The following is a 25926-nucleotide window of genomic DNA, read 5'->3' as shown; positions in this document are numbered from 1 at the left end:
AAAAAATGATATTGACAGTTTTATTTGTGTTTTATCATTGTTTACCAATACTTTGACGTTTCTTTTATCAAACTGTATGGTAAAAGATTTCAGTGTTGTTACATTTTCTGGCCCTTTGTTATCGTTGAGAACATTTAATTTTACTTTAGTAGAATTACGCTTAAGCCGGTGCTTGGGGACCTGAGGGGTGTTGCACATTTCATCATCTCTCATTAACAGAGTCAGCTAAACCGAGTCTTATATTATTTTGCTTGGTTACATTCTATGCTCTCAAAGGATCTTCTTACTACTTTTCACAGTACAAACGAACACGCACATGCCACAGCATGTCCACTAACCCAATGAGATTAGTTTCAACTTTTTAGTCTTTATACCTGATTGAGACCAGAGAAGCTATATTTTCTCTCTCAGAACAGAAAGTTAACTGGATCTCGAAGATACATTGAATATATATATAGATAATTTGCTTTAAGGGATATAATTATATTCAGAACAGTTGACTTTCCCATACTTGAGATCCGCTAGGATACAAGTTCGCATTATAAATTATTATATAGTAGAGAGAATTTATACGAAATAATTCACCACCACAATATGCCAGACCAATTACGGCAAAGCGCCTAGCAATACAAACGAACACGCACATGCCACAAATGTCACTACTGATTTGTGAGACATGAAAACAGAGATTTGAGTATATATATGCAAATTTTGAACCAGTACGAATGTGTAGTACAATTCGGGCTCGTATATAAAGCAGCATCGAAACTAATCTTATTGGGTTAGTGGACTTGCTGTGGCATGTACCTGTTCGTTTGTACTGCTAGGCGTTTTGCCGTAATTGGTCTGGTATATTGTGGTGGTGATTTAGTTCGTATAAAAATTCTCTCTACTACATAATAATTTATAATGCGAACTGTATCCTTGTATTCTGAATTTAATTATATACCTTAATGCAAACTATCTCTATATCCATGAGAAAACCTGTATTAGTGACAAAAAATTCAGAATTGAGATAACAAATATTCATGAAGAACATTCATTTATCTTTCAAATCTGAAAATTTGAAGTGATTATCTTCACTATTTTAGGAGCTACAATGTTTTTAAGTAAGTCACCGCGGACATTTTTTGACGTCACGTTAAGAACGTCGGAACAGTTTAAAGTGATTTTACGGAAAAATAACTTAACCGTACAGTTTTGGTTTCATCACGGGCCTTTTATCTATAGACCTCTATTTTTTCAAGAGCATGGGTGCTTTGAAATTTCCGTTGCCATGACAACAGAAACAACATTTATATCAAAAATATGGTAGAATTTGAATTGTCTTAGATGAGCGAATTACAATATATTAGTTTCTATTTTTTGTAACAACATTAGAAAAACAATGATTTTCCAGTATTTTAAACTACTAATTATGTAATTATTATATCATGTCACTAATACAGGTTTCCTCATGGAACGGCCCATATATATGCAAATGTTGAACCAGTACGAACGTGTAGTACAATTCGGGCTCGTATATACAGCAGCATCGAAACTAATCTTATTGGGTTAGTGGACTTGCTGTGGCATGTGCGTGTTCGTTTGTACTGCTAGGCGCTTTGCCGTAATTGGTCTGGTATATTGTGGTGGTGATTTCGTTCGTATAAAAATTCTCTCTACTATATATATATAATGATGTGCTACAGCTGAAAATAAAGTTTGTTTTATCATATCTCTTTATATCATTTAGTAAAAGAAACTGAAACAAAATAGCTAAAAGTATCCAAATTCAACAGCTTTTTTTTCTAAATAATTCCCTTACATGCACGGTGACCCTAACCTTTTCTATCCATTTTGAAGCACTTTTTTGTGTCATTGAAGCAGCAAACTATTTTTAAAATCTTAACTACAGATTATTTTCTGAAGATTTAAATATGTTTATTCCATTGAAGAAAGTGGGTGGGATAATGTCAAAATGTAAAAAACGAAAGATATTTGTTTGTTACATTTATGCTTACATGATACTGGTATCACCATGTATTCATAGTAACCTGCAATACCTGAAATCCCCATAACATTAAGTGGGACATTAAGTGGGATGTTATATCCCCTATTCTTTTCAATTTCACTTAGTTTCAGAATTGCTTAAACAGTGGAAGAAGAAAATCCCCTATTAAGTAAAAACGAGCACGTTGACTTGTGCTTTTTCTTCTCTTAAATGTCTTAGAAACTAATGTTCTTCAACTTGAAAAACCTTACCTGTAGAAAGAATTGATCCACTCAAGGAAATATATTAAAAATGTCATTGTTTAAATCAAATTGCGCTTTGGTCTTTATTAGAGTGTGTTTAAAGGCAACATCTCCATTTCGAATTTCCTTTAGTTTTCAAAGTTCAGCCTTGGCTTTTGCATATTATGGTGATGTCATGTCCACCTTTCCGTGACTTGTCATTTGAAAATGTAGTTCTTTCATGTAACTCAACGGTAAACTATTCTTAGACTACTAGCCGCCCATCCGTCTTGAAACGTATTTATACCGTGTAACTCAATTTTGGCACGTGGTTATTTTATGGATTCTATGGTCCGCGACAAGTACTATTCTGGCATCTCAATGAGAGACATATGAAAATAAATCATTAAATATTTCTTCTAATCAGGGATGACGTTTATTTATGCAAATGAGTGGGTGGCGAAATTAAATAAGCAGAGTTATATTATCAAATTTTATATATACTAGTTCTAGAACACTTGTTCTAAAATAGTAATTAAACAAAGATTGGCTATTAAAATGTTCGTTTAACTGATCTTCAACATGCCATAGGCGATAAAGAAACTTCTGCTATTGGTAATTTGTCACAGTGTAACAGGGTTAATTCCTGCTGAGAGTGTCCTTTGAAACATTTACAAAGTGCAAATTTAAAATTCCACTGCACCATTTTTCTCTTTTGCTAACTTCAATAAATAGGTTTGAGCATTGAGACATGCCATGCCGTTGTCATTCTGTCTGTTTATTTGTACTGCAGAAAATTCCATCATTTACTACGGTTGAGAACTGCATGCCAACTAAGCCAAGTTATAACAAACAGTACAATGCCCTTTTCTCTCCTACATTAATGACCTTTCTGTCTCCATAAAAATGCAAAACAACAGACTTCTTATGTACAGATGGAACAAATGTATATCTGATAGTCAAATCATCACTAGACCACAAAACGTTACAAAATGATCGACTTGCTCTTTAACGGTAGGAAGACATTCAACCCAAATAAGTGTAAGGTGTTGAGAATAACTAAGAAAATGAACTCCTATTAATTTTTTCCAATACATTCCACATGGCACGGAACTAAACAGCATCGATCTCGCTAAAAACCTTAGAATGACAATTCCTAAACATCACTAACGATAGAAACACAGGAAGAATGCGTACCGTGAACTGAATATTTGCGACTTGAAACCGACCGGTAATTAAGTTTGTGAAGTGTATAGATTAGCTAGATTAGTATTTACTTTCTATTAATAAAAAGTAGATATATGTACAATGAATACATTATTTAAAATGCACAGCAATAACATAATATACCACGCAAAAAGTGAACAAAGTCTTTTTTTCATCATGGTTCTGCCAACGTTAGCACATTTACATTTACGTTTATTAACATCCATACATGTTTAAAGTTACTCTCTTCCAGTGTATAACCTAAATAAGCAATTTCTTTATAATAATGAAATAGTATAAATGCATAATGGAAGCTACATAGTAATAACATGTTATATAATAGACTACGCAATGTTTTCATTGTTGTTTTGTTAAAAGCATTTCATTTGCCTTTATGTTTCTTTCATCTCCCATACATGTTTATAAACATATTACTCCCGTCCTGCAAGTATACAGAATAGTTGTTTCAATTATCTTTACATAAATAAATGTAACCAATTATATGACAGGCGTATTCTATGCCTCCCATTAATACGAAAGCAGGCAAAGCATAATCTACCTATCTTTTGCATAATGTCAGACATCATTTAGTAGGAGCAAATGATTCGTTTCAAACTTCGCAATGCCAATAGTTTCACTTTCTTTGTTAGTTGCTTTATTTCTTAATCGATTGAATCCAAAACCATGTGCCTTTTTGTTTCGGTTTTCCAATGCTCAGCCTATATTTACTATAGTCTACAGCATTCGACTACCCCGTAAAGTTATACTTCAATCCAAAAGATTGAAATCTAGTTACAATACCGCAACTATCTTTTCGTCTATGAAGGACAAATGCCTTCTTTTATATAATTCATCCGCCCTGACGGTGTAGCTGCAATAACTTTCTTAACAAGGTACTAGGACAATGTATTAGTTGAATCCCCGGTGTGCCTACGTCAATCGTTGAATACAGAATGATCTCACTATCATCAGTCTACCTATGTATACCCTAGCACTCTTGTGCTATCTAAAGAAGTATGTTGTGATTTATAGAAGTTATTTCTGATTGGTCTGAATTCGTACATTGTACAACGAGTACTTGCAAATATGACACATGACAAACAATTGAAAAAAAATGCTTGTTATAGGTATATATACACCAATGCTTTAACTTAACATATATATGTAAATGTGTATTGCATTTCTTTTCATGAGTACATTTTGTAGGTTTACTAAACCCATTCATAAGGTTTAACATTAGCTGTTTGGCCTGATGTTTCATCGCAGTGTGTTCCTTTTATTTTATCTCCTAACGAGTCATATGTTAACACCCTGGACTTTCCAGCTATTTTATAGTTGTGCGTGGCCAACCGTTCTTCTTCTAATGGCTGATAAAATCCGCTTATTGCTTGGGCAGATGCTCCATAGCTGTGTTCCTCGTCATATCTTTCACCCAATGACTCATAAGCACTTTTGTGTGTGTTTGGTGTTCCATAGCCGTGTTCCACATAACATCTGTCACCCAAAGACTCATAAGCACTCCTATGCGTATTTGGTGTTCCATAGCTGTGTTCCTCATCTTTTCTTTCACCTAATGACTCATAAGCACCCATTTTTGTATTTGCTGTTTCATAGCCGGGTTCCTCATCGTTCCGTTCACCCAATGACTCATAAACAATCTTTTGTAGATTTTGTATTCCTATTTCTTCACTGGTTTCTCCTGTGCCATTGTCTTGTATTGATGAGTATTTCCCTCCTACTGCTTCATCAGAAATAGGTGTTATGTAATTGGCTTGTTCGGGTACGTATCCAACATCTGTCAGACGTGTTCCTTGATTCGTTCGCCTGTTTGTAAAATGAATAGTTAAAAGTTAGCGCCTCTTGTCTGATGCCAAAAATGATAGTAATAATAAACTATTTGTTTTAGTATAAACCTTACCATTAAAATGACGTATGAAAGTAATTTTAAAAGCTGACTTCGTTTAATGTTATTTAAGAATAACATAATAAGGTATATGTTGTATTATAAATTGTAATGCCCTTTTAGAAGCAAGATGATTTTAATTCCTACGACCACTATGCGTCTACTTTCGTGCAAGTGTTCAGACATTATTTGCTAACTGACGTAAGATAAAATAATTCTTTATCTGTTGATAAGTAGTTGCAAGCAACCGAGACAACATGATACATGAACTCATAGCACAACTTGGCAATAACAGGTCAACGACAACACAGTCTTTAAATAGAGAGTGATTGATGTTATAAGGAGAGCGGGCGCGTATATTATTTATTTCTTTTCACATGTATGTGATAGAAATATGTGATTCAATTACATCTATACTTAATAATGCCGTTATCAGGATATTTGTACAAGAACGCTAACATAGCTTTATTTTTTACAGTTTAAAGATATACCGCTTTTTCACCAGAAACACTGTCAACACCACGACAATAATGGCCACAGCAATTACACTGACGACTGCTATCATTATGTTGACTGTAACACTGTAACCTGAATAAACAAAGCAAATACAGGAACACGACTCATGCAACAAAGAGTTATGATAGACGAATTAATACAGGTATTTGTAATACAAAGACCGCGGGTTCAAACGTTGTAATATTGTGTAAATGGTCGTATTGATAAAGTTAGTTGTTTTTCACAGGAAACGGGCTTCAAAACTGTTATTGTGTGTTAGTGGACGTATTGATATAATAAATTGTAATACAAAGGCCAAAGGTTCAAATATTGTAATGGTGTGTCAATGGGCGTACTAGTATAATTAATTGTAATACAAGGGCTGTGAGCTCAAAGATCGATACGGTGTAGAAATGGAAGAAATGATACAGTTAATTGTAACACAAAGGCCGCGGGTTCAAGAAATGTTAAAGTTTGTCAATGGATGTAGAAATACAATTAATTGTAATATAAGGGCCTCAAAGTAGGGCCTCAAAGAAGCGGTTTGTCACTGGATGTATTGATATAGTAAATAGTTTGTAATTGGGCGTGTTTATACAGATATGATCTTATGTCACCGCACGTAAAGATATCCATTTACTATATATTCTCATGAGCTGAAAGAAAAAGCCACTATCGCCAAATTCAAGGTAAAAAACGTCCGCTTTTCTGTAAAGTTTTAGCGGCCTCTCCACTATATAAACGCAAAAAGTGTTCATTATTTAACAAATAACGTTTTAACATTCCTAATTTAAGGTGAATATTCCTACCTTCAAATAAAGGATAGGTTCTGTGCTGGGAGAGGCATGAGCATGTATCGGCCAACTTGATTAAAGTGCAAATTAAAATATCTATCTTTTAAAGCTATTACAGTTTGTTCGATTTTCATTTCAAGATGTGAAAGCAAAGGAGTGTGAGGCTTTGACAGCTTTGTTCAAGTTTCAATGCAAAGGTTGAAAGCAAAAGTGGCCAGTCTACCTCTGTATCTATATACATAAAGACCCTTTTAGCCTTTTGTCCTCGATTTATTGACAAATAACTCTGACTCAAAATATATGTCTTAGTGGGAAAGACTAGTATGATGTTTTAATTTTACTGTAAAGACGTGTTAGTGTTCATGATCCTTAACTCAAACCTTTGTTTTCTATGTCTTCTAAAATTTCGTAATATAATCCTTTAAGTTAATCGACAGGTTGCTTAATTGCCTGTTAAAGTTTCTAACAATTTAGAATGGTGTTAAAATGTTTTGAAATATATTGAAATGTAGCTTCATTTCAGCAATGACTTCTATTTCCTATGCTTGATCAATCATGTTTAATATCTTATTTGTTGTATCTATGTTATTGTATGGTTTTCTCTTTTTGTCAAGAAATACATTTTCCGCATAGTTATACTAATCTCAGGGATAAAAAAATAAAATGTAGAATTTGGCATTATTTTTGCCTGACCCAAACACTCATTTTAAATCGGATATTAAGCACATTAGATACAATCGCAATATAGGGTATCTTGTTATACATTACAAGTTGTGTTTTGTTTTGCCATATTGTGATGATGATGATGATGATGTAATACTTTACTTATTTGCTCAATATCGGTTTTGGAAGGTTTCTGCCCTTGGCACAGAATCCTTCTTTTTTCAGAATCTCTCTTGAAGTTTAGTAAATAGCCTTTAGATGTCTTTGTCAAAACACCAAACCCTGTGTCCCCATGCAGGCCCACACCTGAAAAAGAACGTTTAAATAATTGAAAGGGTTTGAATTAATTCAGTTGCAATAAAATTGATACACTACACCATCTTATCAAGTCAATACATTACAAGATTGTTCAGAAGGTTCTCACATCTTGATACAATTGAATTAATTGCTTTATGTTTAAATGTAAACAAATGAATAGGTCAACAGTGAAATAACAGTTAAAATACATCAGTCTTAACAAATAGGCAATGCACCATCGACATTTGACAATATCTTTCTAATCTTTAACAGTACATTGACGAAACTGATTACAGCATTAGAAGCAAGTGTTGTTAATAAAACATTAAGATGTATCTTTCCGATGGGAGTTCCGAAGGTTATGATAGTAGCATCATATATCGGAATCATATGCAAGATACATCAACAGAACAGCGGCACAGGTAAATATAATAATCAAACCCATTTATTACAATCACAACCACGTTTGAACCTACAGTATATACTGTACGAATAAACGTTACAGTGAATGTAATACCGACAAACGTGGTTGTGAATGTGAAAAAAAACCTGTAAACGTGTTTGCGAATGTGAAAAATCTATAGTTAAACGTGGTTGTGAATGTGAAAAAAACAACTACAAACGTGGTTGCGAATGTGAAAAATCTATTGTTAAACGTGGTTGTGAATGTGAAAAATCTATAGTTAAACGGGGTTGTGAATGTGAAAAATCTATAGTTAAACGTGGTTGTGAAAGTAAAAAAAACTACAAACGTGATTGTGAACGTAAAAACCTACAATCGTGGTTGGGAACGTAAAAACCTACAATCGTGGTTGTGAATGTAAAACCTACAAACGTGATTGTGAACGTAAAAACCTACAATCGTGGTTGTGAATGTAAAACCTACAAACGTGATTGTGAACGTAAAAAACCTACACTCGTGGTTGTGAACGTGAAAATCTTACAAACGTGGTTATGAATGTAAATAATGGGTTCAATAATCTTCCATTTATAAGGCTTTTAAAATGTATGATAATACGTAGTTCGTGATAAAGACGATTATCAGTACTTGCACAACGTTAGGTTGACGTGGCAGAATAAATACAACGTAACTTTGGGTGTTTTCCTTTATATGTATGCCTGATAGTATCCGAGTTTTACTTACAATTTATAACTTCTGTTAAGTTTTGAATCGCTTAAAATTGAATCTTTAACTACATATTCATTAGCTTGAATTGTAGAAATGAATAACGAACGTTTTGAGTTTCGGACTAATTTAGTTTAGAGCCGATCATGATTAACGTTTTGTTTGAAGATAACGTTTTGAAATTAAAACAAGAATCAACACGTTAATATTTTGATTATAATTTTGGATAAAGCATAACCTAATTGTAGTGCATGTAAGTTTTCAAAAGAAAATCTGAAGCAACTGTTCCGGTGTATATGAAGACACACATGGGATATTTACAACTGTGAGGAGACAAAAAGGCAACTTCATTTGAATGCACCACACTTGTACTTCTACTAATTTGTACAACATAGATACACATACATGTATTTGATTGTCGTTTCAAAGGTTAGAAACATACTTTTTCATGTATCTTGCCAATGACTTCATCAGTTATAGTAAAGTTATGAGGCCCAGTGTAATTATTTTCAGAACACTCTTCGTATGGGATGATTTACTTCGTTCAAACACCTCTGCCAAATTTAAAACGTCACAAAAGGTATGTAAATGTACAAACCAGCGAATTTCGTTATATGGCAGGAAAATCTTGACATCTTTATTCAGACATATTTAAAAAAACGTATTTTAACTTCACATTTCAACATCAATGAAAATTAAATACCTACACATGTATCCTTATAGATGATATTTGCTCGTTTGATACAAACACTTATGTGTATTTTTGTGTTTGTTTTTTTATAAATGAATGGAGCTCGAAAGAAGCATGATATTGCATTACTTGATTAATTACCGAATAGTTTTTTGAACATGTGAGAAATTTCATAAATGTACTGTATTTATGTACTGTTAGTAACAAACATGTTTACTGGGGAATTAAAATTCTTGTGCAGTCATAACACACTAAATTTAATTGAGGAAACAGAGAAAACAAGAGATTGTTTTTACAGTCTCCCACCACTTAACATGCAGACATTGTAAAGTGCCACCTTGCTAAATCTCCAGTGAAAATCACTGAACCACATCGTTTCAACATACAAATAGGCACTGATCAATCGGTCCTGTGAAGTATTCCAGACATTGGTATAGAAGTAGCACAAATACCATATAAATTTGACAAGTTAAAGGTCATGACTCCGCTGAAAATCATTAAGCCGGAACATGCCGATGATATGCATAACTGGGCTTGGCACTGATAACTACTGTAAGGTTTAGTGGAAAAAATGTGTTGGAAAAGTGCCAAAACATCGTATTCGAAATCAAGGACCATAACTCCATTAAAATCAATAAACCGGAACATACCGACAATAGCACAACTAGATTTGGCAACCATAACTTTTGTGTAAACTCGTCTTGTGTGTTAGAGGAGTTGCGCGGACAAACTTTGAGACAGACAGACTGAAAGACAGACGGACATAAATAAATCAATATAGCTCCTACCACTGGCAGGGAGAAAAATAAGCTTATTTTTAAATACCATCATTGATTTCGGCATGTTTGTGAATAAGTTGACTCTTTATAAGTCTTGTCCATAAGGAAGTTTTCGAATAGTTCCAAATTGTTTTCGATGTCTCATATGACGTTGGGTAAAGTCTGTGTTCGAAACATATATTTGTAGCTTCGAGCCATGTACTCTTCCTTTTCACATTTAATGCCTTGTGTCCTTATAAAACAATATATTATATACAGGGTTATGAAAATATTTATATCTTTTTACTTTCACACACAAAAATGTATTGAAAGCTACCCTTGGGAGCTTTCATTCATCTACTATGTACTTCATCAGCCAACTGATTTTCTTTACATTGACTGAGAATTAAGATTAACACCAACCGAGGGTGTGAGCGATGTTGGAAACATCTATTTGCAGCTTCGAGCAATGTACTCTTCTCTTTCACAAGTATTGTCAGGAATCCTTATAAAGCAATCATATACAGGATATTTTGGTACAAGCACGGCAATATCATAAATAATTATTTATATCTATTATTATTATTATTATTATTTGTAGCATCACCAGCTTTTATTATATTTGACTGTCATATCATAATAGGTTGCCCCCCCCCCCATGAAATTTATCCGATGATCAATATTGGTTTCCCTGCTGATATCACTTTGAGCAATAAATTATATTGGAAATTTATTTTCAATGATTAATTTCAGATAATTATGTATTTTAGTTTGTGAATATTTTAACACATATGGCAGTATACATCAATTTCTCCTCTTCAATTTCATGTGAAAATATTTATTCTAACTGAACATCTTCTTGCTTCCAATTTTGTTTTAAAAGTATCACCATCGCTTATATTGAACACATAGTGAAAATCACAAATTTTTTAAAAAATTTCTTTTACTTTAGATGCAAATAAATTATATTTTCCAAAACATGATAACTTATTAACACATATTTAGGTGTTCTTGACTTTATAAACAATGCAATAGTATATTTATAATTGTAATAGGGTAAAAGCTTCTTGCTTCCATTTAACGTCAAAATGTATCAAGAAATTAAAAACTGTTGGATTTCTTAAGTTCTGATGTTGTTTAAACGGTGTTAATACGGAACTCATATACCAGCACTTGATGTACGATTCAAAATAGATTTTGGAAATAATAACGTTCATAATTGTCTCATTAGACAAAAATAGAAACAAATATGAGTAAACAGAATAGAACAGAGATTTTATTTTTCACCCAACTGTTTAAGTAATCGCAACTGTGTGGCATGAGAACGATACGAATCAATATAAATTATATTAGTTCCGACAGAAATCTAAACATCTTTTGAATATTGAAACATTCGACGACAGATGAAAAACGACGTCAATAAGAAAACATTTCTTAGAAAATAGTGAAATCTGCAAGTTTGGCGATTAGTGAAACCTGTGGGGGTGCATTTATTTAAATAAAAGATAATACATGCAGCATGATTTCCCCGCTGTACGAAAAAGGGAAAATTTACAGATGAGCAATATCATGTCTATTTTAGAAATGAAATTCAAGCTTGAAAACAAAACAAACAAACAAACTAAAAACACAAAAAACACACATTTATAATAGCGTGCTTTACATGAGCTTGCACGACTTTAGTTGGACCTACATTTTTGTCATGGTTTTGTTCGTGGAAAGCACGCAAAATAGTCACCTTTACACCTAAAGAGACTTTAGTTAACACGGGTAAATTTGATTTCATGTTTTAATTGTATAATAAGCAGAAACACATATCTGAATGGCATATTTGATTTATATATATCATTGTTTATACAAACTAAGAAACTTAGACGACAGGATGAATCAGTACATTCTTTTAAAAAAAATTGAGTTCGGATCTCAATAATACACATACACCAGTGCTGATAAGAAAAGTTAGAAACTTGATTCATAATTAGCTCCACCTTTCGAAGAAAAAGTAGAGCTATTGCACTCGCCCCAGCGTCGGCGTCGGTGTCGCCGTTGGTTAAAGTTTTTGATAAAGTAAAATATCTCTGTTACTATCAAAGCTATTGACTTAAAATAGTTATTTGCTATCAGACACCAGGAAAAACAATCCCCATAACTCTGATTTGAATTTTGATGGAGTTATGCCCCTTTTTGACTTAGAATTTTTGGTTAAAAGTTTTGATAAAATCAAATTTCTCTGTTACTATCAAAGTTTTTGACTTGAAACTTAAAATAGTTATTTACTATCAAAGTTTACACCAGGAGAAACAATCCCCATAACTCTGGTTTAAATTTTGATAAAGTAATGCCCATTTTAACTTAGAATGTTTGGTTTAAGTTTTTGATTAAGTGAAATATCTCTGTTACTATCAAAGCTATTGACTTGAAACTATCAAAGTCTACACGAAAAAAAAAAAAAACCCATATCTCTGGTTTGAATTTTGACAGGGTTATACCCCTTTTAACTTAGATTTTGGGTTAAAGTTTTATAAAGGTTTTACTGGCAATGCTCTAATTCAAAGTCAAGCACTAAGAAAAGTCGAGTGCGCTGTCTTACGGACAGCTCTCTTATAAAAGATTCTTTCTTTCCTTGGTTTCTACGGAAAACATTGCAGTTTACAGTAAGGATCAAGGCCAGATAATAAAACAAGTGCGTGCGTGCGTGTTTTACTTACATGTATTTTCTTTAAGTTTGTTAAATTGCTTGTTTGTTTTGCCATTGCCTATGTCAAATACCTTATTGCTTAGTTTATTTCTTTATTTTTCATGCTTAAAGAGCAAACCTATAGGCATGTAATGTTGAACAAAAGTACTGTTATATATGGACAAGGACATTCAAACAAAATGGGAATACATGTATCATCACACAAGTCTCGTTTTTCTCGAGCAAAATTATGATACTGTGTGAAAGTTCGTTTATAAAATTACACAACTGTTCTATTGTTCTCTGCAGGTTAATAACCAAAATGAATACCTACATACCATACCTGCGCACGTGCACAAGTATCATACCATACCTAAACACGTGAAAAGAAAGTTAGATGAGTTCAAACTGTAATGTTTATTTAATGCCATGTTATTGTCCATAAGTATTGACCTGACGCTCAAGAATATTCCGTATATTTTCCGTAAATTGATTCTCGGTGTCTGAAGTTAAATAGCGATATAAATATTGCGTATATATTTCTTTATAATTTTCATAATGTCACATGTGCAAATAGCTATGTCGACAAGACGTTTAGCTGCTAAACTGCATTTTTGGTTCAACTCCTGCGTACTGACCATTTCCCCCCAAATTTTATCGGTAGAAATAATGCCATATTTATCGGATCAAACATTATGGTCTATAAACGTTATAGGAAATGTTGAATAAAACATATTTAAAAGTATCTTAGATAAAGACAAAGTATTTCTCACCAGCGTTTCCTGAAAATGAATACTAGATCAACAAGAGAAAACAATCAGATTTCGTGAAATATGTTACACAGATATTGTAAGGGTAAAAGTAACATCAATAACAACATTACATTGAATTAAAAAAAATGGTCAGGTGATTTTGAACTCGTGGTATCGTGCGTGGCAGTCAGATAGCTACCACTATGCCACCGTGCCACTGGTTATTTATATTGGTTATTTTAGGATACAAATATTTCGTAAAATAATGGAAACCCCCGAAAATACTGGTGAAGATTAATGAGTGCCAGGTCAATACTTACGGAAAATAGACAATACCTGCGTCAAGTAGCATTTACAAATATATACTTCTTTTTTAAATATCATATATTTTGACCTTTGAATCACGATCGTCATGTTTTCATCTTCAAGATACATTCACGGCTCAGTACTTAACAGGGAGGAGTACAAGAAGAAGATAATCATTTTAATTAATGTTGTTAGATGATGATGATGATGATGATAACGACAACGAACACGACGAAACCGTCCGAAACTAAGTTTATCATGAAAAATGTTTTATAAACATGCAACCGAAGTGTGAAGTTGTGCATTAAAAGATAAAAAAAAACAACTCCCAACAAATAATTGGTGAACAAAAATGCATTTACATTGGCAAATTAGCAGAACTTTCATAAACTTTTTAAATATCATTTTACGTATTTCAATTTACCTGCTGAAGTTAAAGTAATTCCCAATATGATTTATTTTCTGACTGGGAGAAGGAAAGACTTATAAATAAATGAATAAATAAATAAAAACTAACAAATTAAAATGACGTTGTGTAAGTCAGTTACTTACCTCTTAGATCGATGTTCATGAAATGAAAATACCGGCGTTCGTGCGGTAACACCTCGAGCGCTACGCGCTCTCGGTGTCACGATTCGCACGAGCGCGGGTATTTTCATTTCATGAACACCTCCTACTCGGTTAGTAACCTACACTTATCCTCGGATTTCAGTGTTTAGCCGTCATTTTCTGGTCAAAAGAAAACAAAAGAAACAAAAAAATATTTAGATGTTTTCATTTTCAGTTACATGACAACATGAATTCCGTAATATAATAAGCTAACATAACGCTTTTTTAACAGAAATGTTTTATATCGTTACAAGAATGATATTTCTATATGAATCTATAAAAACAACATGATTTATATCAAAAACTGCCTACATGTTTTGTTTCTTTCTATGGTGTAATATGCGAGCTATTAAAATCAATGCAAAATCTTCAACAAAGAATTATTGATTTGCCATTTGGGCCATGAATGACACGGCTTTAGCTAATGTAAGGGAGACAATCCAATTTGAAGGGATTAGCTTTATACAAGGGAGAGAATTCTCGAAAATTCTCGTTAAAAGCTGTCCATGTATTGGCATTCTAATTCTTATACATAACAATGTAATATCCCATTCTATATAATATGTTAAAATCTTACACACAAGAAATTAAGTGCAAGTTAACAAGTATAGATCTTGAAGACATGTCAGTTTAGTTGAAAACTGAAGGCAGTGAATGTCTTACCTGTATCACAGCCAACCTCAAACGACTGACTGCAGTCTTTCCATGCGAAGTATTGATAACTTCGGTTGAAAACGAGACAATTTTTTTCATCTTTATGTATTGGGACAGTTAACGAAAACCGAGTTGCTGAAATTAGTGTTTTGATTTAATAAAATACTAGATGGGTTAAATGGCATGATTTAAATGATTTACCAACTCTTAGATAAGTTGAAGTCATAATGTGAAAACTGTTTATCTAAACGTGATCTTTTGCTAATATGATATTACACGTAGTCATATGATATATAACGTTACATTAGCAGCAATGACATTTTTTACCATTTTCATTGACCCTATACACTGACAGATATGATCCATTCTTATTTTCCAATCCACATGCTGTGCCTCGAGGATGAAGACATGGAGTAGTACAGGTCTTTTCCATAAATCTATTCACCTCATTATAATTTTCTTCAATACAAAAACACTGTGGAATCAAAAGAAACAAGAGCTCATAGAACACGAAATGCCCCCGTTGATGCATTCAGTAACTGCATAAGGAACAGAAATTATTTGGTCATTGTATACAGAAGTTCAACTGTTCTGGGTAAATGTGACCTTGACCTTGGACCTTAAAATAGATAAAGGTCATCCGCTGGTCATGATCAACCTCCCTATTACGTTTCATGATCCTAGGCCCAAGCATTCTTGAGTGATCATCCAGAAACCGTTTAACTATTCTGGGTCACTGTGACCTTCACCTTAGACCTCAACATCAATAGGGGTCATCTGCTGATCATGATCAACATCCCTATCTAGTTTTATTATCCTAGGCCCCAAGCATTCTCAAGTTATCGTCCGGAAACCAAATAACTGTTCTGGGTCACTGTGACCTTGACCTTTGACCTACTGACCTCAAAATCAATAGGGGTCATGATCAACCTTCCCATCAATTTTCATGATCCTAGGCCCAAGCGTTCTTGTTATCATTCAAAAACTGCTTAACTGTTAAGGGTCACTGTGACCTTGACCTCTGACCTACTGAACTAAATATCAAAAGGGATCATCTGCTGGACATGACCAATCTCCCTGTCAACTTTCATGATCCTAGGCCAAAGCTTTCGTGAGTTATCATCCGGAAACCGTTTACCTGTTGCGTGGCACTGTGACCTCGACCTTTGACCTATTAACCTCAAAATCAATAGAGGTCATCTGCTGGTTATGACCAATCTCCCTATGAACTTTCATGATCCTAGACCTAAGCATTTTTGAGTTATCATCCAGAAACGGATTGGTCTACATACCGACCGACCGACAGACCGACCGACCGACAGACAGACATACCGACTTCTGCAAAACAATATACCCCTCCTGCTTCGAAGGGGGCATAAATATCTATTACCAGTTACTGTAATATGAAAATGAGATTATGCTGTCAGAAAGCTTATAAAATATTAGTTATTTAAATGTAACAGAATTGCAAATGTAATTATTAATTATAGCTTTAACTATTTTGTCTGACGGTAAGGATCGAAATTAAATCGACTCGACTGTACGGAATTTTAGTGGATTTACCAATATTTTAAATATAAAAAAAAAGCTCATATTATTCAATTATAACTACACAGTATTAGCTACACAATACGTAGTCTATCTAATATGGAATATACAATGCCGGGACGAGAGCGCATATGTACAGTGTATATTTCATATAAGGTAAACTTCATAACATGTAAAAATGTATTTTACTGACTACATTTCATCTAAATAAATAAATAATGATTGTTTTCTGTGTTTAAATGTCATTAAATTATCTACTCTTTAGCTAATTTACACAAAGCGCGAAAAATCAACATCAGCAAAAGTGGAAGGATGTAATGACACATCGCGTTCCTGTTAAATTGTATTGTCAATATTATATTCTAACACGACCCGAATTATTTTCTTATTAAACAAAAAAGACTGAAAAGAGCGTGTTATTATGCAACAATTTACTGTTTGTTCGTCACAATTATTACGCCATAGTGTCAAACTTCATAGCGATGCGCTGAAAAAGAATCCTAAACAAAACAGGCAAAAAATCATTTGGCGGATGTCCTCAAGAACGAACATAATAAACCTTGAAAACGTGTAAGAATCGAAATTACATATACCAGACTTTGTTTTGTATTTAAATAAAATAATTTTGTGGAGTTCAGATGCGACATTTGAACTGTATTTGATACTCTGTTTTTTTTTCTTCTGTAGAGCATTCCGATACAATGCTGCAAGGGAAATAGTTTTTACGAAAACCAAGTATGGAAGGCTCTATTAGATCGGCCTACTATGTATGAAATATACGGTTTTCAACTAACATCAGTTGACCATTTAAATGGTTACAAATTAGCATAACATAAGATAATGGATTTTATAATAATGCGTCATAAGATAAGTCATATTTATTGCAACTTTGAAAAGAGTTGTTACATGATATTATTTGAGAATATTTTGATTCTACAAATTACCTTAGAAAGCGTGACTCCAATGATCGAGGTGTTACCGCAACCCGGAAAGCACTGGCTTGGACTACCTTTGATATTCAAAGTTTTTAGCTGTTTGTCCATTGTGAAATCGTCAAGCTTTACACAGTCTTTCAATAAAAGAAATTAACTTTATAAGTAATAAAATTTTGATGTAATATAAATTGCACACGTTTATCTCTGTTAAAGACCGACCTTGCTGACCCTGGATAACCTTTGGAGAGTGACCGCAGTGGCTATAAAATGTTGGTATTTTCTCTAGGGGCAATTAATCATTCTGAAAGATCCTATGGAATCAGTGAAGGTTTACACACTGCTACACTGAAGTTTAGGGGGTTTTATTACTGCAGACTCTGGTTTTCAAGGCTATGAAGTATTTACTATTTGGTCAGACTGCATGAAATATTCATTGCTTTTATAGCATTACTGTTACTTCTGGGATTTTCTGAAAGTTGTGTTCAAGTGCACTTCAGATATTATTGACTGTATAATTTGAAAAAAAAAAATCACTTTTAGAATACAGCAATATAAGTGTGTATCAAACAAAAGATGCAGATGTCTGTCATATGAATTTCTTACAACCTTCTGAAGGGATCTGTTACATTTTTACTGACCTTTGACTTTCGATAACAGTTGAAAAAGTTTCCTCCGAAATGTCTGAAACTCGTGAAATTACACTGAGGATTACTAGAGAGCAATATGAAACTGTATCTCACTTTTTTGAATTCAATAACTGGAATTTTGAGAACTGTGTTGTTAGGTCGGAATGGGAGCAACAGCAACAGCCACAGGACGTGGAAATTACACTAGGAACTGATCAGACTGAGCCAACAGGTAACCATCACACCAATACTGGTGATGATGATGATGATGATGATGATGACAGTGATCATGGAAATGAGGAAGGACATGCTAATATCTTGCCTCCTGATGAAATAGATACCAGATGCAACTATTGTTTTCTGGCTCCTTGCATTACTTCTCTGAAACCCCTGTGGTTAGGTCGGGGAGCACAACCACATATAAGAAATAGTCAAACACGGAAAGTTAGATACAAGAAATATTGGAATATGTTGTCAAATGCAGGGCTTGGAATCTTCCACAATATATTCGAAAAAACAGCAATTATTAAACAGGGACAGATGTGAAGATGATACAGTTTGGACTTGCAGGGAGGTTATGCCACTGTGTGTATTAAATGAAGTAAGAGGCTTATATCCTAATCCGGAAGGACAGTCCTATATGGGACATAAATGGCACTGACTTTTTTCTAGTATTGGCTGCTACAGGATAAATTAGAAACAAAATATAATTATAAACATATATCATTATAAAAGGAAAGAAAAATAAAGATAAGTTTAGGTGAAAAAGTTTTACAGTGTATTGAATAACATTTTCAACATACATTTATATAAAGTCTGGAATGTTTTTACTATCTCATAAAATATATTAGATAAATTGTGTTTCTGTTCTTATAATGTTTCTTTATTCATCATCACTGTCCTCCTGGTAATGATCCGAATCATCATCATCGTTTCCTTGAATGTTTGGCAACTGCTGTCTTCCATCAAGCACTTCGACAAGCAGTACCCAAATGTCATTCACAAAATTATAAGTTTTTTTCTTATACCTCTTCTTCCCTAACTGACGCCTGTTGTGATGCACTTCTTCTGGGTTCCAGCGTGATGTGAAAGGCCTGTCTACGTGTTCATTCCAGGAAATAATTGCCAAATTAATACGTATCATGTATGATTTTATCTTTGTAATGAACACGCTTGTCCAGGTAAATCAAACAAGTGTTATTGAAACTTTCAACATAATACGTGTCTTTTGAAAGGGCATAATCCTGTGCATTTTTGTAAAGTGTCAGGGAATGTAAAAACTGTGTCAACAAGCGCACTGCTGAAGCATCATCAATAACTACATAATCCGGAACATAATTTGGAGTTTTACATTCAGAATCTATAGCACAGTTGTTATGGTTATTTTGAAAATGAGGTACACAATTGTCAATTATTTGACGTAGTATTTCAGGATCGTTTCGGCAATTGTCAATGGCATAGTATGTATGGTTTCGGATACGAGCCCCTTGTCTGCGAGCTGAGGATGCCAAGTTACTCCAATGTTGCGCCTTGCACCCGAAGATATCTTTTTGAGACCTTGTGCTACTGGTTTTGTTGCATGCCACCGCTCGTTGCAGTTTCTTACATCATCCTTTGTTCTCACAAATTTATTGACAGAAAGATTACGATCATGAGAGTGGATATTCACCTTTACACCTTGTCTTTCGAAATCGTTATACATTTGTTCACAACCGATTTTTTTCATGTTTTTGGGTAGAAGGTTCCTGGTTCTTATTAATGTGCTGAAAATTAATAACTTTATGAGAATGTTGCCCAAGTGTCACATGATCCGTGTGATAGCTATTTTTCCTACAGTGGTGACGAGCATCTGTCATAATTGAAATTCCATTTTCACCTTTGTCTTTGGAATGTTGTATTTCGTCATAAAGAGCATATTGAATTGATTCTTTTGCAATAACAGAAATAATGGCTGACAATGTATTTGATGCTTTATTTCGGAAATGTTCTGTCAGTGTTCCAATTTCTGCAAACTGGCTAAAACGTTCATAACCTATTTGTGTAATTCCAGAGCATAGATAAGACATCATTACACGATAATTTATTGCATAATTTTCTGAAAGTTTACTTGAAGATTCCCACTGAATTTTATGTCCATTCTGACAACTCCAAACAACCTCTGCAACATGTCCACAATTGGAAAGGGAAGAAGGTCTCAGTTCTAATCCACAGTTTCTGTGGTGATGACCCAAGCAGTCAACTAGATCAAACAACTTTTTATTCTCACATAAAAAATTTGAACATTTTGAATTTCCTAAAATACTGTCAGTATTGTAGTCCGAGCTGAATTCTTTTTTTCTGTTATCATTTGTGTCTGGATGATTCAATACATGATCAAAAAAGTCCTTCACTGACTTTAGTCCATGCTTTGTTTTGTATAATTCAAGTTTGTTTTCAAATATCAGTTTTTCCTTGTCGTCAGCAAATGCTATATCAAACTGTTTTCTGCTTTTTGTATAACTATATACTTTAATTGTACCGTCACTCAAACGTTTCTTCTTATTTACTTTAGTACTGCTGGAATTAGTTATATCTCTAAGGCTCATTTTTTTTGTATTTCAGTGTGACAATTAATATTTTCATATAACAGCAATTTAGTCACTATTTCATATCCTTAGTGATAATCCAAAATAAAAATTCCAAGTTAATATCAATTCATTTATAACATTATTATCTATTCCACTTATTTGTAAAGAAACTAGCTTGTTCAAAACCTATGTGAGTGTGAGTGTGTTTCAATTTTAGGCGCAATGTTCAGATTTCAAATCATAGGTCAAATTTGAAAGCAAGGAATCCTATTGGCTGCTGTTTTTTAGATGATTTTTTTCCCATCATATAGACAGTATTATTATAATTATCATTGTTATTATTATTTCATGTCTACTTCAGTTATGTGGTTATACATACAAAAGACATATAATATAAACTAAATCAAAAAGGAAGAGACATTTTAGATAATAAAACAATTCAGATAGAAATGCCTTAGTAATTTATTTTTTACACATTACCTGTGTATCTCTCTGATCATAAATTGTGCTTGACCTGATGACCTACAGCAGTCTTGTAAAATGTGACCACTGCTGACCACATTATCATTAGATTATCAGCACTTTCTACAAGAAGCAATTAAGGTTGTCAATCACAAGAAAAGTTCTCCAGGAGAACCAATGTCGGCCTTTAACATTTACCTTAAATCACGCCAAATTATGCAGGTGTAACATAAACTGTGTTTGTTTTGTCTTCAGGGTTTGAAATTTCCGTATTCACAGTTCAAGACATTCTTGCATAAAAACTACTTTTTCACTGGACCCACCCATTTATTAACGTAAGAAAAATCGTGTGCAAACAACAGTTCACGTGCTGTTAATACATGGACGTATTTATATTACTTCCCAGATCGTGACAGATGGACATGTAACATCTGCGTCTTGTTTCTTCTATAATAACCTCTCTAGTTGAATAAAAGATGCAATCTAATCCATGGTGTGTTTTTCTGTATCAATCACAAACGTCAAACGCCCTGCCCTCTCCTATACAGAGTCAACAATCTCCATTGTTTACTCTCATTTGAACTCAGCTTCGATTCAGCTTTTGTCGGTAACTTTCAATGCATTTAATCGTTTGTAACTTTGCGGGAATAAAAGCAATTATTTTGGAAAGTATCAGTCGGTATCTTTTTTCTTAATTCTTACAAAAATTCATGTTCTTCTTGAAAGCTTGTCGTACTAATCCGTACTCTAAATAAGTGTTCGCACTCAAAATAACTCGAATGTAAAATTACTACTCTTGAAATCATGTTCCTGTTTACCGAATTTTTAGTATTATGCAAAATTATGGGTAATATCATTTTGTAATATCGAGAATTGATAAAAAAAAAACAACAACAACAACAACAACAACAAACAAACGAAAAATAAACAACAAAAAAACAACAAACAAAAAAAAACAACAAACAAACAACAAAACAACAACGACAACAAAAACCAAAAAAAATATATAATAATATATAAATTAAAAAAATAAACGAAGAAAAAAGAAAAAACAACAACAGAAAAACGTTTGAAAACCTCCAATATATGCATTTGGTTGTGTTGTTGATTTGTGTATCCCGGATATGGATATCTAAAACATGTTTACCGTTTCCAAGAAACAACAGAATTGGAATAAACAATTTCTGTACCATTCTGTCCTTTACTAGAAAAGAAAAGCTTAAATCACTAATACCTGCAGACATGTACTCTTCGTCCGGTAATCGAACCTACAGCCGCACCATGCTCTACTTGCTGAGGTCACCGGTCAAGCTAAATCTCAGAGTCATGTATCGTGGCCACCGAGAAAGTATAACTCAGCAGGCAGTTTGTCTTTCAAAACTTTTCATCAAATTTCTGGACAGACATTTTTTTCTTATTTTTTTTTTTAAAAATTATTTAACGATGCATAACCTATTTCGTCTCTTGTGACTGTTCTAAGCCTCTTAAAAACAAAATGTCGGTCATTGGCCGTATACTGCCGAGCACACAGTAAAGTACATTAACATTAACATTACTTGATGTGCTATAATAAAACATGCGAGTTATTCCACAAAAATAACTATTCATAGAAAAAACTGCACATAACATTTTTTTATTTACCTTTTCAACTAGAGTGTCCTTTAATTTGTCCTTTTGCTGCTGAACAATATTTCCTATCCACCTGTTAGGAGCCAAAACAAATTCAAACCAACAAAAGTGCAGGTAAATCTTTACTTTGTTTTAATTTTCAGAAACTCGCATAATCCATCGATTTGCATTCTTGAAAACACGCATGTAATCAATAATGTTTCAGATACTTACCAAGATATTCAAAAACTCTAACAACTGTGTAGTAACCAATCCATAGAGATTCCTTATCTGGTATATCTATTCCCGAGATGTCCAAATGGCCTGTGGGCCTGTAGGTGACTGAAGGAGTAGCCATTGTACAGTGGGAAGAGGCATCGGACCAATGTGATTCCACCGTAGATATGTAAAATTCACCTAAAATTTTATATAATTAGAACATGCAGTAAAGAGACTGTGATCCAGGCCAATAGCAAGAGCAAGTATCAAGACTGGTCATGGTTCGAGGTGATGAGTTGAACCCTACTGGAGTCACGACAACACCTTATATGACACCAGTACCGGTTTTTTAGGAAGCGGGATTGATTAAAATAAGATTCAAGCTTAGGGGTATTTGTGTATGTACATAATGGCATATTTCAAGATACATTAAAATGGTGTATTTGACTGCTGACAATTTTAAAACCAGTCTGTAAAAATTAATTTGCAATGACTTGCGAATAAAACAGAAATACCTTTTAACAGAGAAATTTGTTCAAAGTTAGGATTGTCTCGAATGTTTATATAAATTGCGCTGTAACGTATGACACTATTTGACAACAATACACATAACATTTTGGATGTCTCGTATACATTTTAAAAACGTCATGATTTATTTCAAATTATTAAATAAGAGCAAAACTAAACCCATTTTAATTCATAGAATTGATGGTTGCTGGTTTCAGAGTAGTATAAGATTGTTGCCTTTTTATTACAGTTTTAATGTTTTCCAGTTTAATTATCTCAGTGAATAGTTTCTTATGCGGCAATTAGATACCGAAACTTAAGTATTATACATTTTTTTTTAATATTTACAATGGTAAGTAAATGATATGGTTTAAATTCAAGACGTTATCTGTGTTTCCCCTACACATCCACTTTAAATATTGATATAGAAAGTTATATTTAGTTGTTACAGTATCTATACTTCCGTTTGTACACTCATGGACTATGAAATCATCTCATCCATATATGGCAATTATTTCATTCTTGCAACTGTTTTCAGTCATTTATCATTATTCATCAAGCGTGCGACCATAATTATGTACGTATTTGTAGCACGTGCTGTAACTAAAGTCATACAACAGTCACAGCGCGCCTGTTTGAAAATAAATAAATATCCAATTTTGTCATATTCCACAAAAATATTTTATCTTAAGGTTTTTGCTTCAAATGTAGAAAATCCTTATCAAATGTACATCATGTCAATAACTTAACTAAATTCAAAATCTAAATGTTAATGTAGAGCTTCATTCATCATGAAATGACAAACTGTATCAGTCGGCTGTTAAATGTTTTTTTTTTGTTTGTTTTTTTAAAGTAGCAGTCCACATTACTAGCAATCTGACTAAAGTACATCTCCTATAACGCTACGCATAGGATCTGAGAACGACCTATTCATAGCCTCGTTCTGACGACCCTTTCGCTAGCCAATCAGAGCTTAACTTACAATATCTTGCAAATCTACCTGTAGCCTTGACTTTTGATATTTACAATTCTTATGTCATAATGTGTCAGATAACCGGTTAGCTCAGTCGGTAGGCCACTAACTTTGTAAGCGAGGGGTCCCGGGTTCGAACCCTGGAATGACTGCACATTTTTCTTACCCTCTGACATTCGAACAAGTCGTCTGATTGGTTAAAATAAAAATAGCAATACTGGAAATCCAAAATATACAGAAGACGAATGTGAATGGGTCGTTCTCAGATCTTCGTTTAGAAGATCAAGTACTTTAGTCAGATTGACATTACTAGACGGTTTAACTATACATGTATTAAGTGCCTATCTTCATAAAGTACGTGTAGTAAGTGTATGAAATATGGGTCTATTGCATAACATACTGAATTCGAATATAAACTCATGAACAACCATTTGTTCAGAATTTCCAGACTTTTGTTAAACAAAGGCCTATTCATCAAAAGTCGGTATTGACTTTTATTCTTCCCAAATATATTGAACCGCTATAAAACGATAATGTCGATCAACACTATCCAGTTACTTCAGTATTACAGAGTCGCCGAAAGAATACTGAACGGGCTGTGGCTCTTATTCCACTGAGAGAACATTTTCACCTAGCCACCTATGTTCTTGAAGAACTTTAATTCTTACGGTGTAACGACTTATACGGACATCCCATGAGTAACGAATGTATCCTAATAAAACTAATCCAATCCGAATATGAGCTTCTTTTTCGATTAGCACAAAAACGTTACCGCCCGAATTCCAACATTTTGTTGCACATATTTCATAAATAGATTAATTTTTAAAAAATCATCTTGAATCAAACTTTCCAGATGCATAGACTGGTCGTTTTAAAGACCCTGAATATATATTTCTGTACCATAAATATACATGTAAAGTTAACATTATTGGTAACGTTGATACTTACCTTGACAACACACAGCCAACAGAATTGAAATAGATAGTAAAATTATTCCCTTCATATTTAACTACAAAGAGGTTAATCACATTCAATGTTTACTCGTAATCAAAACAGCGACTATCCTTAATGTTTAAAACACACAATTATAATGACTCAAGAATCAGGAAAAATCTGTAAGTAAAATGCATGACACATTTGAAGTATTTCCATTTCCACTTAGAGGCATGAGATGAGTAAAATGACTCGTAAGCACTCTTTTGTGAGTTGGTGTTCCATAACGGTCATTCTATTTAAATAATAATATACTTTCGAGAATTTTTTTTATCACTATAAGATCTATGTCAAGTTCCAAACTGGGTTTCCCGAGATCAAAGCTACACGTTTAAATCATTAT

At 33.4% G+C, this 25926-nt stretch overlaps 1 protein-coding gene across 2 annotated transcripts; it reads right to left on the bottom strand.

The window, feature by feature from the left end:
• Window positions 1-3710: 3710 nt before the first annotated feature.
• LOC123559441 (uncharacterized) lies at window positions 3711-25712 on the bottom strand. 2 transcript variants are annotated; one of them, XM_053552670.1, is made up of 9 exons: window positions 25539-25712; window positions 23126-23308; window positions 17638-17762; window positions 15473-15620; window positions 15155-15280; window positions 10215-10400; window positions 7438-7581; window positions 5815-5911; window positions 3711-5244 (listed from the first exon to the last, which is right to left on the bottom strand). In XM_053552670.1, the coding sequence occupies exons 1-9, from the start codon at window positions 25591-25593 to the stop codon at window positions 4632-4634; spliced, it is 1677 nt and encodes a 558-aa protein (XP_053408645.1). In that variant the 5' UTR covers window positions 25594-25712; the 3' UTR covers window positions 3711-4631. The 2 variants fall into 2 exon arrangements, with proteins under 2 accessions (XP_053408645.1, XP_053408646.1); XM_053552671.1 differs by lacking the exon at window positions 10215-10400 and having other exon boundaries at window positions 25539-25710.
• Between the last annotated feature and the right edge of the window lie 214 nt (window positions 25713-25926).

The sequence above is a fragment of the Mercenaria mercenaria genome, chromosome 10 (genome assembly GCF_021730395.1).
Source record: "Mercenaria mercenaria strain notata chromosome 10, MADL_Memer_1, whole genome shotgun sequence".
Lineage (NCBI taxonomy): Eukaryota > Metazoa > Mollusca > Bivalvia > Venerida > Veneridae > Mercenaria > Mercenaria mercenaria.
The sequence above is the reverse complement of the archived record's forward strand: the minus strand, read 5'-3'. Positions and strand labels throughout refer to the sequence as shown.

Bases quoted from the DNA above. Each gene is read 5' to 3' on its own strand.
- LOC123559441 (XM_053552670.1), bottom strand. From the start codon at position 25,593: ATGAAGGGAATAATTTTACTATCTATTTCAATTCTGTTGGCTGTGTGT. The intron at 7,582-10,214 runs GTATTTAAAAAT...GTTCTTTTTCAG, and splicing joins ACATGCCGAAATCAATGATG to GTGTGGGCCTGCATGGGGAC. The intron at 5,245-5,814 runs GTATATCTTTAA...TTTTACAAACAG, and splicing joins GTGTTTCTGGTGAAAAAGCG to GCGAACGAATCAAGGAACAC.